Source organism: Eubalaena glacialis, chromosome 7 (genome assembly GCF_028564815.1).
Source record: "Eubalaena glacialis isolate mEubGla1 chromosome 7, mEubGla1.1.hap2.+ XY, whole genome shotgun sequence".
Lineage (NCBI taxonomy): Eukaryota > Metazoa > Chordata > Mammalia > Artiodactyla > Balaenidae > Eubalaena > Eubalaena glacialis.
Window position 1 is genome coordinate 26,171,804 of NC_083722.1, and position 22,089 is coordinate 26,193,892.

The 22,089-nt window shown below is 37.7% G+C and overlaps 1 protein-coding gene across 6 annotated transcripts in view; it reads left to right on the top strand.

Moving 5' to 3' along the window:
* PKHD1 (PKHD1 ciliary IPT domain containing fibrocystin/polyductin) overlaps positions 1-22,089 on the top strand; it is a 446,865-nt gene that overhangs the window by 405,065 nt on the left and 19,711 nt on the right. For 4 of the 6 annotated variants that reach the window (XM_061196096.1, XM_061196100.1, XM_061196101.1 and 1 more), the window contains 3 exons: positions 6,197-6,347; positions 7,321-7,408; positions 16,176-16,283. In XM_061196096.1, coding sequence (XP_061052079.1) covers positions 6,197-6,347; positions 7,321-7,408; positions 16,176-16,283 — 347 coding nt within the window. The remainder of the gene's footprint in view (positions 1-6,196; positions 6,348-7,320; positions 7,409-16,175; positions 16,284-22,089) is intronic. The other 2 variants (XM_061196098.1, XM_061196099.1) reach the window with 2 other exon arrangements.

Consider the following 22,089-nt stretch of genomic DNA (forward strand, 5'->3'; position numbering starts at 1 on the left):
TGAAGACACTGTGTTATGTGGCACAGTTGACCTTAAGATGGAGAGAATACCCAGGATTATCAAGGTGGCACAATTACACACAACAACCCTTAAAAGAGGAGAGCTTTATCCTGCTGTGGCAGAAGAGGAAGGCAGAGCTCCGAAGTGTGAGAAGGAATTGAAGTGTCACTGCTTTTAGGATGAAAGGCATCACATGAGAAAAAAATCAGGTGCACTTTGTAAGTACAGAGTGGACCTTGGCTGACAGCCCACAGGGAAACAGGGACCTCCATTCCACAGCCACAAGGAAATGAATTCCACCAATTGGAATAAGTTTGGAAGTGGATTCTCCTGAGAGCCTCCACTTAAGCAGTGAACCCCCAGCCAAGCCTGTCTGAACTCTTGACCCACAACCTGAAGATCATAGATTTGTGATATTTTAAGGCTCTGAGTGTGTGGAGTTTTGTTTCACAGCCATAGAAAACTAATATGCTATCTCACATAAAACTCTTTGTTTATGACGTTGCCATGAACCTTGGACCCTAAAAACAGTTATAGGGAACGTGAGCATGGCTCTGTGGCAGTGTACATCTGTGTGTTTTTGCACCCTTCACATTAGTAGCTTTTTAAGTTTCCTCACTCTGTACGAGGAGCACCTCATCAAGCTGACTTGGAATAGAGAAGAAAACTAGGAGAGGCAATTGGTGACATGAGTCTTTTGGTGACATTCAGGCTCATTTAACATCTTCTCTTGTGCAACCTCTCCCTGCCCCTTGGGCACCTGCTTTCTAGGAAACAGCTATTTGGAGTATGCAAGGACAGAATCTTTCTGTCAACACTGGAGGATGCTCTTACCAAGACTGGCAGAATATTCATCTGGGAAGGGATTCCCGTACTGCTAGCCTGTCTCTTTCCTCCCTCCTGGCAAAACCACAGCTTTGCCATTAAAGAGTGTTTTTGCACCATTTCTTTTTTTCACTACAATACAAATTCACTGCTTTGTTGAGTTAGGTGGATGGCAAAATTATCATAATGGTATTTTATATATGTGGCTTTGTGGGAAAATGAGATGCTCTGCATAAGTAAACTTTCCATTTAATTAAAAATTGTTTATTTTATCACTACATTTTTAAAAAGATTTCATCTCTTAAACTAAAAAAATATATATATTATCCAGCCTTATTAAATGGAAAATAATGTAGACCTTTCACATTTTTATTGATGATTCATGGTCATCATTAAAGCTATCATTCATTTCACAGCCCTGTTACTGCAGTGATGCCCTTAGGGACCCTTGTTCTTATACTAAATGGCCCCAGACCACTAAATCTTTGATTCTACTTCTGCAGTTTACATTTTTCCTGCTCTCTTCCTTATAAACAGGAGGAAAATTCTAATCCATTATTGCTGTTGACTTATCTGCATCCAGTAGTTTTCCACCCACACGCACATGTAGTTCTAATTCCAAAATTGAACCAGAACCATACTACCTTACAATCAATTTAAGATTTATGTGTACAGATGGTGAAGTTGTAGCTAAATATAATAAAGACTCATGAAAACTTACATTTGAATGTTTTTTATTTCCCAAACATTAATTGAACACTTATTATGTCCAAAAAATTATATGGCTCATATGAAAATCTAGAGATTTAAAAATTAATAGATAGGGAAAACAAACATTTACACAACTGTCTAATAAGAATATGGTATATTAAATCTCATTATTCTATATCTATTACAAGGAAATCATTAATTCAATATGAGCCTGCTTAACCATTAATCTAGTTTTTCATAAAATTAGTATATTTTTATTTTTATAATATCCATTAGCTGGTCAAGGCTTCAACTTACTATTATACTCCCAAGAGTACCTAAGCAGTGTCATGCACCATAAGTGATCGTTAAATACATGTTGCAAATAGTGAAATGTAACCAGTTTGACTTCTCTGCTATTCTAATACTCCTGTGCAACCAATATCCCGTAACAAATCTCTTCCATCAGAAAGATCTTGAGTGATTTCTCTTTTCCTGGTTAGACTATGACTGCTAGGGGACTCCATCACAAACAGGAAATTTTGAATATTTGTGTATGATCTTAAAAATTGTATTCAGAATTTACATTATCCCAGATAAGATATTCATGCTAGATTTATTATAAAATATTATTTTGAACAATTTTCTGACTAAAATACTTAGGTTTTGACCTCTGAGTTGACCTTGTTGGAAGATGTGCCATGTTTATTTTGTGTCTTTATATTCTCATGGCACAGTGCAACCTATGCCTATGGTTACTCAAATCTCAGTTTGAAATGAAATATTCCAAAGAACCATAAGAGTTTAATAATAAGTATTAGAGCATAGCAGTAAGTGCACCAGTTCAAGAGTGTATCAGAACTTGAAGTTGGCCAGTCCAAGATAGGTGGCGGCTTTCTAGAGGCACTTAATGACCTAAGAACAGAGGAAGTGCATGGTGGGTACTTATTGGTCATAGTGTTAGTATAGTAACATGTATTGGACGCTTGTAATGTGCTAAGTTTGGAATCACTATGCTATAGTGCCAGAAAGAAACCATGAGATCATAAGACATTTTTTTCTCTCTTAGGAGTTGATGGCAGCTAAGGGCATTTGGCTAGGTTTAACAGGGAGCATGAGGGCTATGAAATATAAATGAAATGGTATGTGTCAGTTCTGAAAGATAGGCAGGAAAGTCATTCTTGCCTTACGGACTCTGTGGAAGAACATTCCTGAGGGACAGAGGTTATGGTGTTGTATTTATCTTTGCTTATCTCATAGTGCCTAAAACAATATTTGTACATAGTGGAAGGGTTAACATTTGTTTGTTAAACTGAACTGAGTGGAGAACTTGCTTTCTTCTTCCAGGGTACAGAATCTCGCAAACTCCTCTGAAATTTAAGTTCCCTCACGGCATACCTTAAAAAATTTAATCAAAACATGGGGCTCTTTTATAGGAACCTGACTTAGTAACTTTGAGGAGGCAAAGGCTGAAGAGGAAGTGAGGAAGTATCTCAAAACCCCCAACCTCACCTCACTGCCCAGGACTAGCCTTCATCAATATGATTTATTTATTTGTTTGCTCAGTTTGCCATGCAGATAGAAACAATCCCCTCTTCTGTAGGGGAAGCATTTCAGATCTGGCAGATTAAAAAGCAAGAGTTGGAATGAATAGTAGTGATCTCTGAACTGAGACATTTCTGTATTTTCTTGGTCTTTCTCTTTTGCTAGCACTTAAGCATTGAAGGAAAAAAAAAATTCTTCCACATACCTGGCTGGCTATTGGAAGCCGTTAAATAGTGGTTAAACTGGGAGGATTGGAGGGAACTTTCCTCCCCCATTTTTTAAAGTTTGGCTGTAGGTCCCTCTGCCTGCAGGCTACAGTCACATTAGCGGTTGGAAATTGGATAACGACAGCACAATGACAAATCCAGGTTGCTTGCAATAAGTTGCTAATCCCTTTGCTTTAATATCGGAGCAGCGGGTAATGATGTTTGGACATCACTCCGGTTTACTGACGACCCCACTGGGGCCAGCAATAGAACCTTACAACTGTCTAACAAGGCGTCAGGTGATTCCCGTCGTCACAGCAACGGACACTGGAATCTAATCTTCCCTCCATCCCTTCTAGCACCCAATAATGCCTAGGTTATATAAGTGGCCCATCATTGCTTGGTAACTTGAATCAATTAACGTTAATTCGCACAATGCTATGATGTATTGTGATCACTTTCATTTCATGGAAGGGGGAGAAATTGCTATAAGTCACCTAAAATGAGGTTGTCTGTGGTGCTGAGGTATTAATTGGGTGTCCATATTAAATGCAAAAGGAGCCCCATCGTGAAAGAAAGTGGATGAGTGACTCTCTTGGCTGCTATTGACCTATCAGAAGAAGACAGTGCCCTTTTCCTTTGCTTTTATCTATTACAGTTTTCCCTATTGCGTGTCAAGTTGATGTATTATAAAAAATTAATTTGGTGACCTTTCACCCCCTTAGCAGATTAAACAATTTCACTTCGATGGCATCATTAACAAGACCCTGCATTTAATGATGATTTCTCTAAAAGGCCACGGAGATTCGATTTTAAGCTAACAGATTTATTGCACTATTATAACATATCGTAAAAAACTGTACCACCTACGGTCAGGTTTTAGGTTAGAAACTGCCTAAGAGTTTATGTGGAGCTTAAAGTGGTATTACCTTGGGATATGCTGTAGCAGCAAGTCTCTGACCTCCAGTGGGATGCTGTTTACATTTAATCAGAGATGTTTGCTCACAATAAACTTTAAAGTGTGTCAGGGATGGGCCTTTTAGCAAGTGTTCAGGCAGTTGGTTCCCATCCCTTCGTCTCTAGACATCAATGTACTTATGTCAGGACCTTGGATGGAGTCTTTTGGTTTCTTTAACCTACACGGCCAGCCTGCATCCTGTCCTGCATCAGAAAGCTTTTAAGAAATAGGCCAGTGGAGAAATAGCATCTGGTAACAATGTTAGAATTTTCCAATAACCTAGGAGCCATAGAAGGATGCAATGAATAGCATGGAGTTTTAAAATATGATTTCAATTTTTTCTTTAAATAAAAAGGAGCCTTACTCATTCAGGCTAAGCAAACTAATAAATGATGATCAGACTAGTGTATGTTGAATTCCCAGTGAGTGATTCTAGCAGAGATCAGGGCCTTAGCTGGTAAATGACCAAAAGGGATTCGTAGGACCACACATGCCCCATCCCCCATTTTCCAGGATTCTCAGGGGAGAGGGAAACTGCTCCCTACAGAAACTTCATAGTTTGTGATCCTCTGTATTTGTTCTTCCACTGTTTCCTCTTCTTAAGACTAATTGTCACCTTTACCTCACATACACTCTCTGTTAAAATAAATATCCTTTTCTCCTCACATAAGAAAACAAAAAAAAGATTAGGGGTTCAAGTAGTTGACTCACAAGCATTTAATTGAGGGCTGGGTAGGCTACTATTTAAAAAAAAAAAAATCAAATCTTGTTAGACCTGACCTAGGGTGTTTTGAGGGTAATCTATTACCCTATATTAGGGTAATATATGTGATATATGGTGTCTATATATCTCCATTTAATTGCTAAAACTCTATTGCATGCCTCTGATGTGTAATACACAATAGGCTTAATGGGACAATAGTTGTATAACCCAGAATATTCGTTTAATAGAGCTGCCTTGGTCTTCAAAAATACCGAAGCTCTGGTAAAAAGATGTTTTGAGGTATCATGAATTACGTAACTATTTTATTTTATAATTATTCCATTTTATTGCTAAGTCACATCAGCAATTAATGTGCTCAAAAGAGATGAAAAACAGTATAGCTCTAGACCTTGGGCATACACTTACTCTTGGTAAGACCTTTGGCAAAATACTTAAGCCTTTTTGGACCTCAGTTTCTTCATGTGCAAATAAGAGCACCTATGTCATAGTGTCACTTTAAAGATGCAATGAGTTTATAGGTGGAAAGCATAGAATAGTACTTGGTACAGGGTGTAAGTGCTCAGCATATATTAATTATAAATAAGTATTATTCTCCCTAAGGACTTCATTCAACTGAAATCAATTAATCAATGAATTCCACAGTTGTCGATTCTATTTAGTGCAAGCATCCTGTGGAGACGATGAATATGAAAGGATTGTCGTGAGATTAAATGAGCTATTCCATGTGAAACAGTGGTGTGGGAGGTTGCTCCCAGGCATCTCTTTCCAGTTCTTTTCGGTGATGTCATCTTGGTACCACAGAATTAGCCATGGTGAATGTATTTATACTGTGGAAATTGGAAAACACTAGCACCTCTTGGGGGAGAGCTGGTTTACTAGCATACTTAGAACATATCCCCACCTTTAAATATTTTAGTCTGATAAGTTGCCTCACTAAGGCTTTTTTGGAGCTGATATGAACAAATTGTGATAAAAATCTAAGTTCATGATATGTGCTCCTCCCACCTCCCCCCCCCCGCCCCAACCAGTGCATTCTTTCCTATGGCAAAGCAAACATATAAAGTAAATATATAATTATTCTTTAGTTATAAGATCATGTTTGCTATACAGTGTATTATTCAGTTTCTAGAAACAAAGGCAAAGGCAAATCTTCTCACTGGTAATAATGTATTATGGAAAAAAGCTACTGCAGTGATATGATATCTGTAATCTTAGGCATGTATTCTTTTCTTTTTTAACATGTGCCAGAAATACAAGCAATTTCGCAACTGGGAACTTGATATATATTCGGCCCTATGGTCTTTCAGTCCTAGTCCAGCCTTCAGATGGAGAAGTGGGAAAAGAACTTACAGTACAACCACAGCTCGTTTTTCTGGATAAGCAGGTACCTTGTGCACAGGTAACAATCTTTATTTAGAGCCGGGTACCATGTTGTATTTGGCGCATGTTTCATATTCCATCATCTTCACGATACACATGTACAGAGTGCACACCCTGTGACATTTGGTGCACTCAGAACATCTAACTACTTTCATTATTTTCCTTCCATTTCACAGCCTGCTTTCCTTCCACTTTCTATAAATGTCCAGAATTTGATCAAGGGTAAAAATAGAATTCTGATACTTTTTCTCCTCAAGCAGATTCTTACAGTAGGTCTCATGTATCTTCTCAGAAATCTCGCCTTCTCCAAGTGCTGGATCTATATCTGAAGAAGTCATTTCATATGCTAATGAAGGAATTTATGCCATCACATCTGCATTATAGTTCTATGTTGTTTTAAATGATTTCTCCTGTATGTGGTTAAGTACAGCATCAACAAGAGGCTTCTGTGCTTAATTCTAATTTCAGTGTCCATGCCCTCTGATTCTATTTTATCTTGTCTATATTTACTAATATCAAGGGGGGGAAAAGTGAAATACGATACTCAAATCAACTTTCCACTCTTGACTTTAAAAATGCCTCCCCTGACGTGCTTACAGAGGGATGAAGGCCATGGGCCTGAGGTCCACACTCCTGCTCTAGCCTGGCACTCACCCAACTCTCTCCTGCTTTGTCGTCTTAATCTTTCCTTCCTTATTGACCCTCAGCACACCATGCCACTCTCCTTTTCTGTAAACTTAACTTTCCTTTCTCCTCTTCACTGCCCTGCCCCAACTTTTCTTGCAATAATCTCCCTTCTGTCCTCTCAGTAAGCTAATTTGATATAGTCTTCTTAACATGAGAAAGGATATTTATTTATTATTTTTTTTCCTTTGTTTACTTCTCATGAATGTGCGTTTTATAAAAGTTTCTGTGTGAATCCTCTTCTTTTTCAGATAACTTCACAAAATTCTCTTCTGAGTCCAACTTTTCCCTTTTTTTTCTGTTTCCAGAATCGGAGAGTAGAGTCGTTGGGGCCCCCGTCAGAGCCTTGGGTCATTTCTGTTTCTCTGGAAGGGACATCAGATTCCATGCTGAGAGGTAGGTACCTGTGACATTCAAAGACCTGCTATAATTGCATCTGCACAGAAATGTTTGCTACCCTTGGGAATCTATAACAAAAGTCGCTAATACTCAGTATCTTTGTTAGTTTGGAAGAAATCCCCTTCACCACCAGTCTACAATGCCAGTGACTGCAAAAGGGAACATTAGGTTGGCAGGAAATAATTAACAAACCATCTGCCCACCTACCCCCACCCCTGCCGGCATGGTGAGGAGCATTATTGTCATACCCGTATCTTCAGTATGGTGTAAGGTAAAGGGCATGGCCCTCTAATCATGTACAGATGATTCTCTGGTACAGTATCAAGATATAGGTACAATGTGGTTTCTATGGGGAAACAGAAACACTGGCTCTCAATGTTATAAAGAATAAATGTGATGGCAAATGCAAAGCGCCTGGCCCAGAACAGGCCCTGAGAGCTCATTTTCTCCTCTCCAGCTTTCTTGGTCCTCCGTTACCTTCCTGTTCAGTCCGAGTACCACTGCTAGCTTCATTTACTTCCCTGGAGCTTGTGCATATGAAAATCAAAAACCACCATTCTGTTCATTGCTTCTATAAGTTTTACTATTTTAGATACTTCATATACATTAAATCATACAGTGTTAGTCCTTCTGTGACTGGTTGATTTCACCTAGCATAATGTCCTCAAGATTCATCTATGCTGCAACGTATTTCAGAACTTTTTTTTTGAGTTTTATTTATTTATTTTTTATACAGCAGGTTCTTATTAGTTATCTATTTTATACATATTAGTGTATATATGTCAATCCCAATCTCCCAATTCATCCCACCACCACCCCCTCCCCCAATTCCCCCTTGGTGTTCATACATTTGTTCTCTACATCTGTGTCTCTATTTCTGCCTTGCAAACCGGTTCATCTGTACCATTTTTCTAGATTCCACATATATGCGTTAATATACGATATTTGTTTTTCTCTTTCTGACTTACTTCACTCTGTATGACAGTCTCTAGGTCCATCCACGTCTCTGCAAATGACCCAATTTCGTTCCTTTTTATGGCTGAGTAATATTCCATTGTATATATGTACCACATCTTTATCCATTCTTCTGTCGATGGGCATTTAGGTTGCTTCCATGACCTGGCTATTGTAAATAGTGCTGCAATGAACATTGGGGTGCATGTGTCTTTTTGAATTACGGTTTTCTCTGGGTATATGCCCAGTAGTGGGATTGCTGGGTCATATGGTAATTCTATTTTTAGTTTTTTAAGAAATCTCCATGCTGTTCTCCATAGTGGCTGAATCAATTTACATTCCTACCAACAGTGCGAGACGGTTCCATTTTCTCCACACCCTCTCCAGCATTTCTTGTTTGTACATTTTCTGATGATGCCCATTCTAACCAGTGTGAGGTGATACCTCACTGTAGTTTTGATTTGCATTTCTCTAATAATTAGTGATGTTGAGCAGCTTTTCATGTGCCTCTGGGCCATCTGTATGTCTTCTTTGGAGAAATATCTCTTTAGGTCTTCTGCCCATTTTTTGATTGGGTTGTTTGTTTTTTTGATATTGAGCTGCATGAGCCGCTTGTAAATTTTGGAGATTAATCCTTTGTCAGTTGCTTTGTTTGCAAATATTTTCTCCCATTCTGAGGGTTGTCTTTTTGTCTTGTTTATGATTTCCTTTGCTGTGTAAAAGCTTTTAAGTTTCATTAGGTCCCATTTGTTTATTTTTGTTTTTATTTCCATTACTCTAGGCAGTGGGTCAAAAAAGATCTTGCTGTGATATATGTCAAAGAGTGTTCTTCCTATGTTTTCCTCTAAGAGTTTTATAGTGTCCAGTCTTACATTTAGGTCTTTAATCCATTTTGAGTTTATTTTTGTGTATGGTGTTAGGGAGTGTTCTAATTTCATTCTTTTACGTGTAGCTGTCCAGTTTTCCCAGCACCACTTATTGAAGAGGCTGTCTTTTCTCCATTGTATATTCTTGCCTCCTTTATCAAAGATAAGGTGACCATATGTGAGTGGCTGGGCTTTCTATCCTGTTCCATTGATCTATATTTCTGTTTTTGTGCTAGTACCATGTTGTCTTGATTACTCTAGCTTTGTAGTATAGTCTGAAGTCAGGGAATCTGATTCCTCCAGCTCCGTTTTCTTCCCTCAAGATTGCTTTGGCTATTTGGGGTGTTTTGTGTTTCCATACAAATTTTAAGATTTTTTGTTCTAGTTCTGTAAAAAATGCCATTGGTAATTTGATAGGGATTAAATTGAATCTGTAGATTGTTTTGGGTAGTATAGTCTTTTTCACAATGTTGATTCTTCCAATCCAAGAACATGGTATATCTCTGCATCTGTTTGTGTTATCTTTGATTTCTTTCATTGGTGTCTTATAGTTTTCTGCATACAGGTCTTTTGTCTCCTTAGGTAGGTTTATTCCTAGGTATTTTATTCTTTTTGTTGCAGTAGTGAATGGGATTGTTTCCTTAATTTCGCTTTCTGATCTTTTGTTGTTAGTGTATAGGAATACAAGAGATTTCTGTGCATTAATTTTGTATCCTGCAACTTTACCAAGTTCATTGATTAGCTCTAGTAGTTTTCCAGTGACATCTTTAGCATTATCTATGTATAGTATCATGTCATCTGCAAACAGTGACAGTTTTACTTCTTCTTTCCGATTTGGATTCATTTTATTTCTTTTTCTTGTCTGATTGCTGTGGCTAGGACTTCCAAAACTACGTTGAATAATAGTGGCGAGAGTGGACATCCTTGTCTTGTTCCTGATCTTAGAGGAAATACTTTCAGTTTTTCACCATTGAGAATGATGTTTGCTGTGGGTTTGTCATATATGGCCTTTATTATGTTGAGGTCGTTTCCCTCTATGCCCACTTTCTGGAGAGTTTTTATCATAAACGGGTGTTGAATTTTGTCAAAAGCTTTTTCTGCATCTATTGAGATGATCATATGGTTTTTATTCTTCAGTTTGTTAATATGGTGTATCACATTGATTGATTTGCGTATATTGAAGAATCCTTGCATCCCTGGGATAAATCCCACTTGATCGTGGTGTATGATCCTTTTAATGTGTTGTTGGATTCTGTTTGCTAGTATTTCGTTGAGGATTTTTGCATCTATATTCATCAGTGATATTGGTCTGTAATTTTCTTTTTTTGTAGTATCTTTGTCTGGTTGTGGTATCAGGGTGATGGTGGCCTCATAGAATGAGTTTGGGAGTGTTCCTTTCTCTGCAATTTTTTGGAAGAGTTTGAGAAGGATGAGTGTTAGCTCTTCTCTAAATGTTTGATAGAATTCGCCTGTGAAGCCATCTGGTCTTGGGCTTTTGTTTGTTGGAAGATTTTTAATATCAGTTTCAATTTCATTACTTGTGATTGGTCTGCTCGTATTTTCTATTTTTCCCGGTTCAGACTTGGAAGGTTATACCTTTCTAAGAATTTGTCCATTTCTTCCAGGTTGTCCATTTTATTGGCATAGAGTTGCTTGTAGTAGTCTCTTAGGTTGCTTTGTATTTCTGCAGTGTCTGTTGTAACTTCTCCTTTTTCATTTCTAATTTTATTGATTTGAGTCCTCTCCCTCTTTTTGTTGATGAGTCTGGGTAATGGTTTATCAATTTTGTTTTTCTTCTCAAAGAACCAGCTTTCAGTTTTATTGATCTTTGCTATTATTTTGTTTGTTTCTATTTCATTTATTTCTGCTCTGATCTTTATGATTTCTTTCCTTCTGCTAACTTTGGGTTTTGTTTGTTCTTCTTTTCTAGTCCGTTTAGGTGTAAGGTTAGACTGTTTATTTGAGGTTTTTGTTGTTTCTTGAGGTAGGCTTGTATTGCTATAAACTTCCCTCTTAGAACTGCTTTTGCTGCATCCCATAGGTTATGGATCGTCATGTTTACATTGTCATTTGTCTCTAGGTATTTTTTGATTTCCTCTTTGATTTCTTCAGTGATCTCTTGGTTATTTAGTAACGTATTGTTTAGCCTCCATGTGTTTGTGTTTTAACATTTTTTTCCCTGTAATTTATTTCTAATCTCATAGTGTTGTGGTCAGAAAAGATGCTTGATATGATTTCAATTTTCTTATATTTACCGAGGCTTGACTTGTGACCCAAGATGTGATCTATCCTGGAGAAGGTTCCGTGTGCACTTGAGAAGAAAGTGTAATCTGCCATTTTTGGATGGAATGTCCCATAAATATCAATTAAATCTATCTCGTCTATTGTGTCATTTAAAGCTTGTGTTTCCTTATAATTTTCTGTTTGGATGATCTGTCCATTGGTGTAAGTGAGGTGTTAAAGTCCCCCACTTTTATTGTGTTACGGTCAATTTCCTCTTTTATAGCTGTTAGCAGTTGCCTTATGTATTGAGGTGCTCCTATGTTGGGTACACATATATATATATATATATATATAAATTGTTGTATCTTCTTCTCGGATTGATCCCTTCATCATTATGTAGTGTCCTTCCTTGTCTCTTGCAACATTCTTTATTTTAAAGTCTATTTTATCTGATATGAGTATTGCTACTCCAGCTTTCTTTTGATTTCCATTTGCATGGAATATCTTTTTCCATCCCCTCACTTTTGGTCTGTATGTGTCCCTAGGTCTGAAGTGGGTCTCTTGTAGGCAGCATATATATGGGTTTTGTTTTTGTATCCATTCAGCAAGCCTGTGTCTTTTGGTTGGAGCATTTAATCCATTCACGTTTAAGGTAATTATCAATATGTATGTTCCTATTACCATTTTCTTAATTGTTTTGGGTTTGTTATTGCAGGTCCTTTCCTTCTCTTGTGTTTTCCACTTAGAGAAGTTCCTTTAGCATTTGTTGTAGAGCTGGTTTAGTGGTGCTGAATTATCTTAGCTTTTACTTGTCTGTAAAGCTTTTGATTTCTCCATCGAATCTGAATGAGATCCTTGCCGGGTAGAATAATCTTGGTTGTAGGTTCTTCCCTTTCATCACTTTAAGTATATCATGCCACTCCCTTCTGGCTTGTAGAGTTTCTGCTGAGAAATCAGCTGTTAACCTTATGGGAGTTCCCTTGTATGTTATTTGTCATTTTTCCCTTGCTGCTTTCAATAATTTTTCTTTGTCTTTAATTTTTGCCAATTTGATTATTATGTGTCTCGGCGTGTTTCTCCTTGGGTTTATCCTGTATGGGACTCTCTGTGCTTCCCGGACTTGGGTGGCTATTTCCTTTCCCGTGTTGGTGAACTTTCCAACTATAATCTCTTCAAATATTTTCTCTGGTCCTTTCTCTCTCTCTTCTCCTTCTGGGACCCCTATAATGCGAATGTTGTTGCGTTTAATGTTGTCCCAGAGGTCAGTTAGGCTGTCTTCATTTCTTTTCATTCTTTTTTCTTTGTTCTGTTCAGCAGCAGTGAATTCCACTATTCTGACTTCCAGGTCACTTATCCGTTCTTCTGCCTCAGTTATTCTGCTATTGATTTCTTCTAGGGTATTTTTCATTTCAGTTATTGTATTGTTCATCTCTGTTTGTTTGTTCTTTAATTCTTCTAGGTCTTTGTTAAACATTTCTTACATCTTCTCAATCTTTGTCTCCATTCTTTTTCCGAGGTCCTGGATCATCTTCACTATCATTATTCTGAATTCTTTTTCTGGAAGGTTGCCTATCTCCACTTCATTTACTTGTTTTTCTGGGCTTTTATCTTGTTCCTTCATCTAGTACATAGCCCTCTGCCTTTTCATCTTGTCTATCTTTCTGTGAATGTGGTTTTTGTTCCACAGGCTGCAGGATTGTAGTTCTTCTTGCTTCTGCTGTCTGCCCTCTTCCAGTTACTTCTTGCTCTACCCTGGCTTTGAGTCTAAGCTCATTCACATGCCTCCTATAAAATATGTACCTTGCCATACTGCATACATTACCCATACCCAATTCCTTACTCACACTCCATACCTTATCATATCCCATACCTACTCCTCTACTATACCTTACTCAGCCTCCATACTTTACTGTGCCCCACTCCTGACACATACTCCCCCCAATTCTTCATTGGTTTCCTCTCTGTTATCCCAAGGATATCATCACTGTCTAGCTTAGAATCATATTGGATCATGCAAAATGAATGAGGCATGAAACCGTTTGTTATTTTCCTCCATTAACACCAACTCATGCTTAAGCTAACTGACTCCTCTGGATCAGTATAGTCACCGTTGTCCTCTTTGGGAGATTCAATGAGAGCGTATGAGGAATGGGCTGAGGTCATATTATATGCACACGTTTTTGTGCATGTGTGTGAGTGTCATGAAAGAGGAAAAAAATCTTGTGTCTTTTTCTTTGTAGAATGCCCACATCACCAAACACTCTATTTCAATGATTGAAAGTATCTCTTGAAGCCATCATGAAATATTTCTCCTTAACTTCAGAAAGAATGGAAGCAAAACCATTTGGCATGGATTACCTTAACTTATTCTAAGTAATTCATGCAGAAAAATAAATTAACAATAACAAAACCTGATCTATATGTCTAGCCTAAATCTTTTGTTCTGCAGTTTAACTTCATGTTCTTTTGTCTCAGTAAATCCTCTTCAGGTCAAAAAAAAAAAAGAGGTTATAACCAAAAGTGGGTTTATATACACAAAGACAATTATTTTAGGGTCCTTCAGATCCTTTGATATTTAGCTATAGATCCTAGTTGTAGAAAAAATGTGTTCTTAATACTAAAAAAAAACTCTTAACATTAATGATGTAACAGTTTGCTAGTGTGGATAGCTAGGGGTAAGAGGGATAGTTTTGGGGGTGAAAAGTATTTTAGAAACCCTATGCCCTACAGAATCACATTCAAGTAGCATTCCCTGATAAAGCATGTCATCAGCTTCAATCTTGTGTGAAGCCCAACACCCCATCTCTTCCCAGGTTCCCTCAGCCAGGACCAGCTTGATCAGGGAGCCTGTCAATGACATTTGTCTATTTTACAATTACCATTCCAGAGATATGATGAACCCCGGAGTAATGCACTGTACTTGGCAGCAAACTGCCTCAGCTCTGGGGCACATATGCTTCAAAGCTGAGAATATTGTAGATATATATGGGAATCTTTGTAGAGATCTCTGAGGCAAGCTGGTATTTAACACAAAAGCAAACCCATTTGGAGCTAAAGTACTTTCCATTAGGCAGTTTGGCGGCTGTTCTATGAGGCAGACTCACTGTGCTCGCCGGACACATTTTGATTAAATGCTGCTTTGTATTCCTCCAAAGATGGGAACAATAAGAACGTTTGTCAAAGGGAAAACTGTAGCAAATGATTTCATGTTGAACATCTGTACTCTGCAGTTCATTGTTTGCAAGAGTTTATTGACCATAATTTTGATGCATATAGGTTTTAAAGAGTATAAACGGCATTTGTCTTGGTGCCTATCATTTATTTGAGTCTTGGCTTATTTATTTCCATTTTTTCTGGGCATTTTATTTATTTTGGGACTCTGAAGAGATGAAGGAAAGGATGTTTCTGAAAAAGGAAATTTTAGTTAGCTCTGCAAAATTGATGAAGAAAGACAATATTTTCCCAAAAAGGATTGAGCAATTGAATTGAGAAATAGAGCACTATGCATATTCTATCTTTATGATACCTTTCAGCCTTAAAGATCTCAAACCAATTTTTAAACATTAGGACCACTTTCCTATCTCATTGTCCATCATACCAATCATAGTGACATTTCCAGAGTGAAATGGAGCAGCTGTTAATTAGCAAAGTAATTTGAGGATAGTGGAGTCAGAAGACTAATTAAAGGCATTGTGAATGGGATCCAGAGCTAAGTTTCCTTCTTTTACTTTATAAATGGATGGCCTATTGTTAGAAGATGTCAGCTTTCCTTTTTGCATTTTATTCAGGGAAACCATAGCCCAGACAATCCAAGTTGCTGAACAGGGTAGCCTTTATCACTCTTGATTTGATGCATTGCTGTGGTCCTGATCTATTGGCCTAACTCTGTCACCGCATAAACCACAGATCCCTTGAATAGAAGAGAGGCAGAGCCTAGAAACTGACCACCTAGAAAGAGAATAGACTTTCTTTCTTGAGAGACATTTAAATAGTCAGTATATAATAGTGGCTAAGAATACAAACTTTGAAAACAGGCAGATTTGAGCTATAACCCCCTCACCATGTAATTTAACCTTTCCTGAGTCTATTTCTTTTTATTTATTTATTTATTTATTTATTTATTTATTTATTTATTTATTTATGGCTGGTGTTGCGTCTTCATTTCTGTGCGAGGGCTTTCTCTAATTGCGGCAAGTGGGGGCCACTCTTCATCGCGGTGCGCGGGCCTCTCACTATCGCGGCCTCTCTTGTTGCGGAGCACAGGCTCCAGACGCGCAGGCTCAGTAGTTGTGGCTCATGGGCCTAGTTGCTCCGCGGCATGTGGGATCTTCCCAGACCAGGGCTCGAACCCGTGTCCCCTGCATCGGCAGGCAGACTCTCAACCACTGCGCCACCAGGGAAGCCCCTGAGTCTATTTCTTAATCTCTAGAATATTGGTAATAGTATAGTTTATAGGGTTGTGTAGTTTATGTACAATGATGAATATAAAGCACAACGTCTGGCATAGTAAGCTTTCAATATATGTTGACTGTTGTTGTTATTATTCTATCTTGGATTATTTGCTTCCAAGATTTGTCTAAGAGAAGCCTGATGGATTTAGTAACCTCTTCAATTAAATTTTTTTCTATATTGTTCATTTGCCTCTCTACAGGGAAGACTTGAAGTAATCGCTCTTGTGTAGGTAACTAACATTCACTTTTTGGTTTTGTGTTTATTTGTAGGATGTACTCAGGCAGAAACTCAAGATGGTTATGTGAGGTTCTCCAACTTGGCAGTTTTGATCTCTGGGTCAAATTGGCACTTTATTTTTACTGTCACTTCCCCTCCAGGTAATTTCAGCACAGTGTGTTTTTATTATCTGTTCCTTTTTTTAAAAAAAATATAACCCCTTCTCCTTTATAATGGGACTAGCTTCTATCATGAATAAGAAGTCATTGTAGTTTAGAGAAAAAATTCCCTTGGTTGTATCATTAAGGTGTGAGAAGCAAGAACACATGTAGAAATTAAGCCTCATGAGAATCATGGTAAGCAAGAATCCAAATGTACATTTTCCTCTAGTTATTAAAATTTACTTTGAATGTTCTATTTTTTTTCTGTGACATTTGATGTAATTTGGTTGGGTATTAATTTAAGAATTTTAATTTATAAGGAGAGTCCTGGGGTATCGAGTATTATGAAATCTTATCTTTCAGTCCTGCCCTCCTCATCCACTGTCCCACCCCCACCTTTAAAATGGTGACTATACCCATTCAAAATCCTGGTACTTTAGAAGTGTAGGTATAAGGTGTGTGTAAATTGCTTATATGATCCAGTTCTTCTTGACAAAACATTAAAGAGAAACCTTCTCCCTTGGGAAGTATTCTTGACAAATTTTGCTTTATTAGAGTGTAATACTATTCAATAACTTCGTAGTGAATAATATGTTACTTAAACTTCAAAGCCAGATGAGCTTATGAAAAATACTACTCTCCCATTTCCATGATGGGTAGAGTCCAGGCTGCTCCCTACAGAGGAGTGGCGAGAGTCCAGTTTTGGACATCCTTTTTATAAAGGATTGAACTCTGATAGAGACACAGAATTACCACTTGAAAAAAGTGATTTAAATATTGCATCCAATATTGTAATTTACCAGAAAAAAACCCTCCTCACCTAAGAGAGCATCTGAAAAAATTCTAAAAATACTAACATCACGTTTGAACTGAAAGGTAGATAATTATAATCAATTATTAATTTGAGTCAGGGAAATTAGTCTGGTACTTAAGACATGCAGTTGTGGAAAGTAGTTAATGCACAGCTGTGATAATGCAAAGTTTTAAAAAATACACTAGAACAATCATGAGTGGATTTAAACTGCTTAGGTATTGGAAATGGCAAAGGAAATTAAATGTTTTGATGTGAGGTGTCTGAAACCCAACAACAAATATTGAATTAAGGCCAGGTATTAGTTCTCCTTCATGAAACTTAAATTCAAACCACCAGTATACTTTTCAAAAAATGAAAAATATGGCTCTCATGAAAATATATAATGAGTACTTGTCAACAAGTTACTTTACTCTTTAATGAGGGAACCAGGAAGATGGCAAGGTTTATAGCCTGGGAAGGACTGCTTTGAAATCAGTTTGCTAAATTGGATACAGGGCAGTCAAACTCTTATCTTTGAGTTGCATGTCTACAAATATCACTTACATTCTTACTGGATGAAAATCACTTGCAGCTTACCAATCTTCTACAAATTCACAAGAGTGGACCCCTAAATATTGAATATTAAGTCAAACAAAAGTGTGTTCCAGAGAATTTGAAAAACCTTGGATGGGCTTGTTCGAAAATGCTCCAGTATGATATTGTTAAGATCTGTAATCATTATTTTTCTCTCAGTTCCAAGTTTTGGACAATTTTTCTTCACAAAGGGAATATCATCTGGGGTCAGGTAATATTATTAATTTTGTAGGGCAGCTATTCTTTTAATACCTAAGACGTTGTCCTGATGTAAGTACAGATTCATGGAGAAGAATGTTCAGCGCCTTGACCATGGGATTCCCAAGGATATATTTTGAAGGGTGACACATGCAGAGCTGGATATTTTGGTCCCGATTTGTTGCATATTTAAAAGACCATTGCCCTCCAGTTTCCTCAGTGGTTAACTAAGACTAGATACTTCATCACGTTTATTTTAAGGCATAAGTTATACAACTGGATGTAAACTACAGTGTAGACAGAAGCTTCTCAGTGACAGTGTGATTTTGAGCTGGCCCTGGTGTTCACATTTACTGGACTACTGCTTCCTTTAATTTCCACCTTCGGCTTGTAAAGTCCCCTAAATGAGGAATCATCTTGAGAAGTTTTCCTTTAGAATTTTCCTTAAATTATTCTTCGTAATTTTCAAGACTGACTCTATGAGGTGAGACTCTGTTTAAGTGAGAAGAGAAAAGATGGAGGAGAAATAGAAAACATCAGAAGGCTGCACTTCTGTGACCCCATAGCCACATGTTCATTACCAGTACAGATCCAGAGAGTGACTCCTCGTTTCCAGGTGTATCAATGTCTAAGGCTGGAATTATTTGGGAAAGCAGCTCTCATCCTCACGTTGATAGGCCACTCAATGACATTCCTCCTTTTTAATAAGCTCCAAAAGAATAGTTGTGACAAGCATTGATTCATGGGACTGTAATTGTTGCTTCATCCCTGAATCAAGCAGAAGACTTGCAATCATTTTCATTATTTTCCCTCTTCTCCCATAGAGAGAGGAACACATCATTATTCCTATTTTACTATTTTTTTGTCTCATTATTTATTTATTTTTCTTAAAACTGAAGAAAAAGGACAGAATTCAACATCTGCTTAATGCCCAGAGATGACAGATAATGGCAATTGTGATTCCTGATTTTATTTAGATCATGGAAATTGGCAATCTGTCTTTCTAAAGTTTCCAAGATTGTCCATGTCTTTATGTTCTTAAGTGGAAATAGATATCACTTTAATCAATGTTTCATTAATCACTGCATACAATGACGTACATTTCTTCAGCTCCATAGATACACCAAAGATTTATAATTAAGGACTTAGTTCATTAAATATATATGTGTATATATATACATATATATAATTTATTTTCTACTGAGATACAATTGACATAACATTGTATAAGTTTAAGGTGTACAGCATGTTGGTTTGATATATTTATATATTGCCATATGATTATCCCTGTAGTGTTAGCTAACACCTATATCACATTGCATAATTATCACATCACATAATTATCATTCTTTTTTGTGGTGAGAACAATTAAGACCTAGTCTCTTAGCAACTTTGAAGTTTATTATACAGTATCATTGACTATAATCGCTATGCTATTTTGGAAATATAGAAATTGAGGAACTGAGAAGTTACATAGGTCTAACCAAGTATATATGGAATCCTCATAAGTCTTTATAACATGTGGACTAATCCAGCTCATTTATCTGTTTCTGAACTTCCTGAGACACTGTCAAGAGGGCAGGGTGTCTGTAAGTTTGTTCTACCGACTTCCCACCCAGCCTTTCCACGTGCATTGTCATTACCATGGTCTAGGCTGTGGTTTCTCTAACCATTTCCTGGAGCCATGGGACTCTTAGGGGGTTCTCCAGGGCCGCTGGGCTGAGATGGGATGCACCCTGCCACCCAACCCAGAAAAACTCAACTGCAGTGGCCATTTCCGAGTCTGGAATATTCCTCCTCCCTAACTTCTCATGGCTCACTCACCAGTTCACCCAGGTTTCTTTTCAAATGTCACCTCCTCAGAGAGCCCTTGTCTGCCTCACTCTGTCTACACCACAGTCTCAACCCTGCTCCCCTCTCCAGCCATTCTCTGACTTCTGCATGGCACTCATCACTCCCTTAGCGTCAGAGTATCTGTGTATTTGCTTGTTTGTCTATTGCCTGCCTGCTGTGTCCCCCATTAGCACCTAAGTCCCAGAAGGGACAGGACTTCTGCTTAGTTCAGCATTACATCCTCAGGGTGTTAAAAAAAAAAAAAAAAACCAAATAAATATTTGTTTATGAATAAGTGAGTGTACTGAGATTCTGCCTAAGATTACATTTAAATAATGTTCTGCTGCTAAAAATATTTAAAAACTGGTGGTCTTCACCCTTAGACTCAGGTTACTGCTCCAGGCTTATAAACCTTAGGCCTGACTTCAGCCTCTCTGTCATTATTTGTGTTCTAAACACTTCCATGGCTTGATCTTCTATATCCCAGGTAGCTCATGCCACTTCTCAGGTCAGAATTTTTCCATCTATGACACCTCATTGCCTTCAGAATGTTGTCAAGGGCCTTTTGGCTTTTGACATTTAATGCCCACCAAACTTTGCCTCACATGCTTTCCTGCACTGATTCCTAGTATTTCCTGGCAGTACTATTTTCAACATTGATTGCTTTTTTTCTCTTTTCTGTCTTTATTTGCTCAACCTTCAAATCCCCATCTAGATACTCTCTCCTCTGGGAAGCTTTCCCCAATCATATTGCTAGAAAATAACCTTCCCAAGCAATTGATTTGCATTATTCTGGTGGCATGGGTCACATTCTGATTTGTATGGAAAACATTTGTATGTGTATCTTATTTCATTTATTAGCTTGTAAATATCTTAAGAATGAGAACAGTGACTTATCTACGTGGTGAAGTAAACAATCACTGAGCAGTTATTGGAAAACGGATAAAAGAATAAAGAATTTTGTTTTAAATTCTGGGAATCCCTAGTAAAATCCATACCCCTGTCTCTGGGCTAGAGTTAGCTTATTCAGTTGCCCATAAACAGCAACTAATTGATAACAAACAAGCCAAATATGGCTCAAGGATAAGATGTACCCACAGGAGAAGCATTTCTAGATAATTTTGTTACAGTAGCTTTGGGACTGAGTCAGCCAGGAGTCAAGAGACTGGAGCTCTAACTGTGGCCTCCAATCAAATTGTCAGTTTCAGCCCAAGGAAAGCACAGCAAAGAAAACATGGTGTTTCCTTGAGTAGAGAAAATACAAACTCTGCTTTTGCCTGAATTATTCAGATGAAAGCAGAGATTTGGGGTTTGTTTGTTTTGAACGACCTACTCAAAAATGCTGGTTATAACTAACTTATGATCACAGGCAAGTGCTTTATTTTTGACTTAAAATTTTTGTCTTGAGATATAATCGACATATGATAAGCTATACATATTTAAAGCATACAGTTAGATAAGCTTTGATGAATCTATACTTCCATGAAACCATCCCCACAGTTAAGATAATGAACATATCTATCATTCCCAAAATGATAGGCAAAGTTTTTAAATTTTTATTTTTTGAAATAACATACAGTAAAAATGATGGGTTTTTTTGGTGGGTCATTTTATAAATCCAAAGATATATATAGATTCATGTAATCACCACCACAACAGGATACAGAACATTTCCCAGAAGTCTCCCTTATGCTGTTCCTCTGTCCTCACATCCTCCCACTAATCCCTGCAACCACTGGTCTGTTCTCCATCTCTATAATTTTGTCTTTTCTAAAATGTCATATGAATGGAATCATATCATATGTACCCCTTAGAGATGGGCTTTCCTCACTCAGCATAATGCTTTGGATGTTCATCTCAGTTGTTACAGATTATTAATAGTTTCCTTCCTTCCTTCCTCCCTCCCTCCCTCCCTCCCTCCCTCCCTCCATCCTCCTTCCCTCTCCTCCTCATCCTCCTCCCCACTCCTTTTTCTTTTTCTCTTTCTCTCTTTGGCTGAGTCTTACTCCATTGCCTGAAAAAAACACAGTTGGTTTATTCATTCATCTGTTGAAGAACATTTGGATTGTTTCCAGGTTTTGGTGGTTATTGAGGTGCTACAAAGATGTGTGTACAGGTTTTTGTGTGTATAGACAAGGGTTTGTTTGTTTGTTTTGTTTTGTTGCTTTTTTAGATTCTTTTTTACCTTGCTTCAAAAACACTAATGGAGTGAGAACCAAATTTGTCAGTCTACAAAACAGGGAGGAGTTTGAGACGAGTTCTTAGAAAGATGTGCTCTCTGAAGGGAATGGCCATTCTGCCCCTTCTTCCATAGCCACGGTGGCTCTATCCATCTACCCCTGCTCTACCCCTAGTTTTCCAGATAACAAAATTCTTGTGGACCTTAGA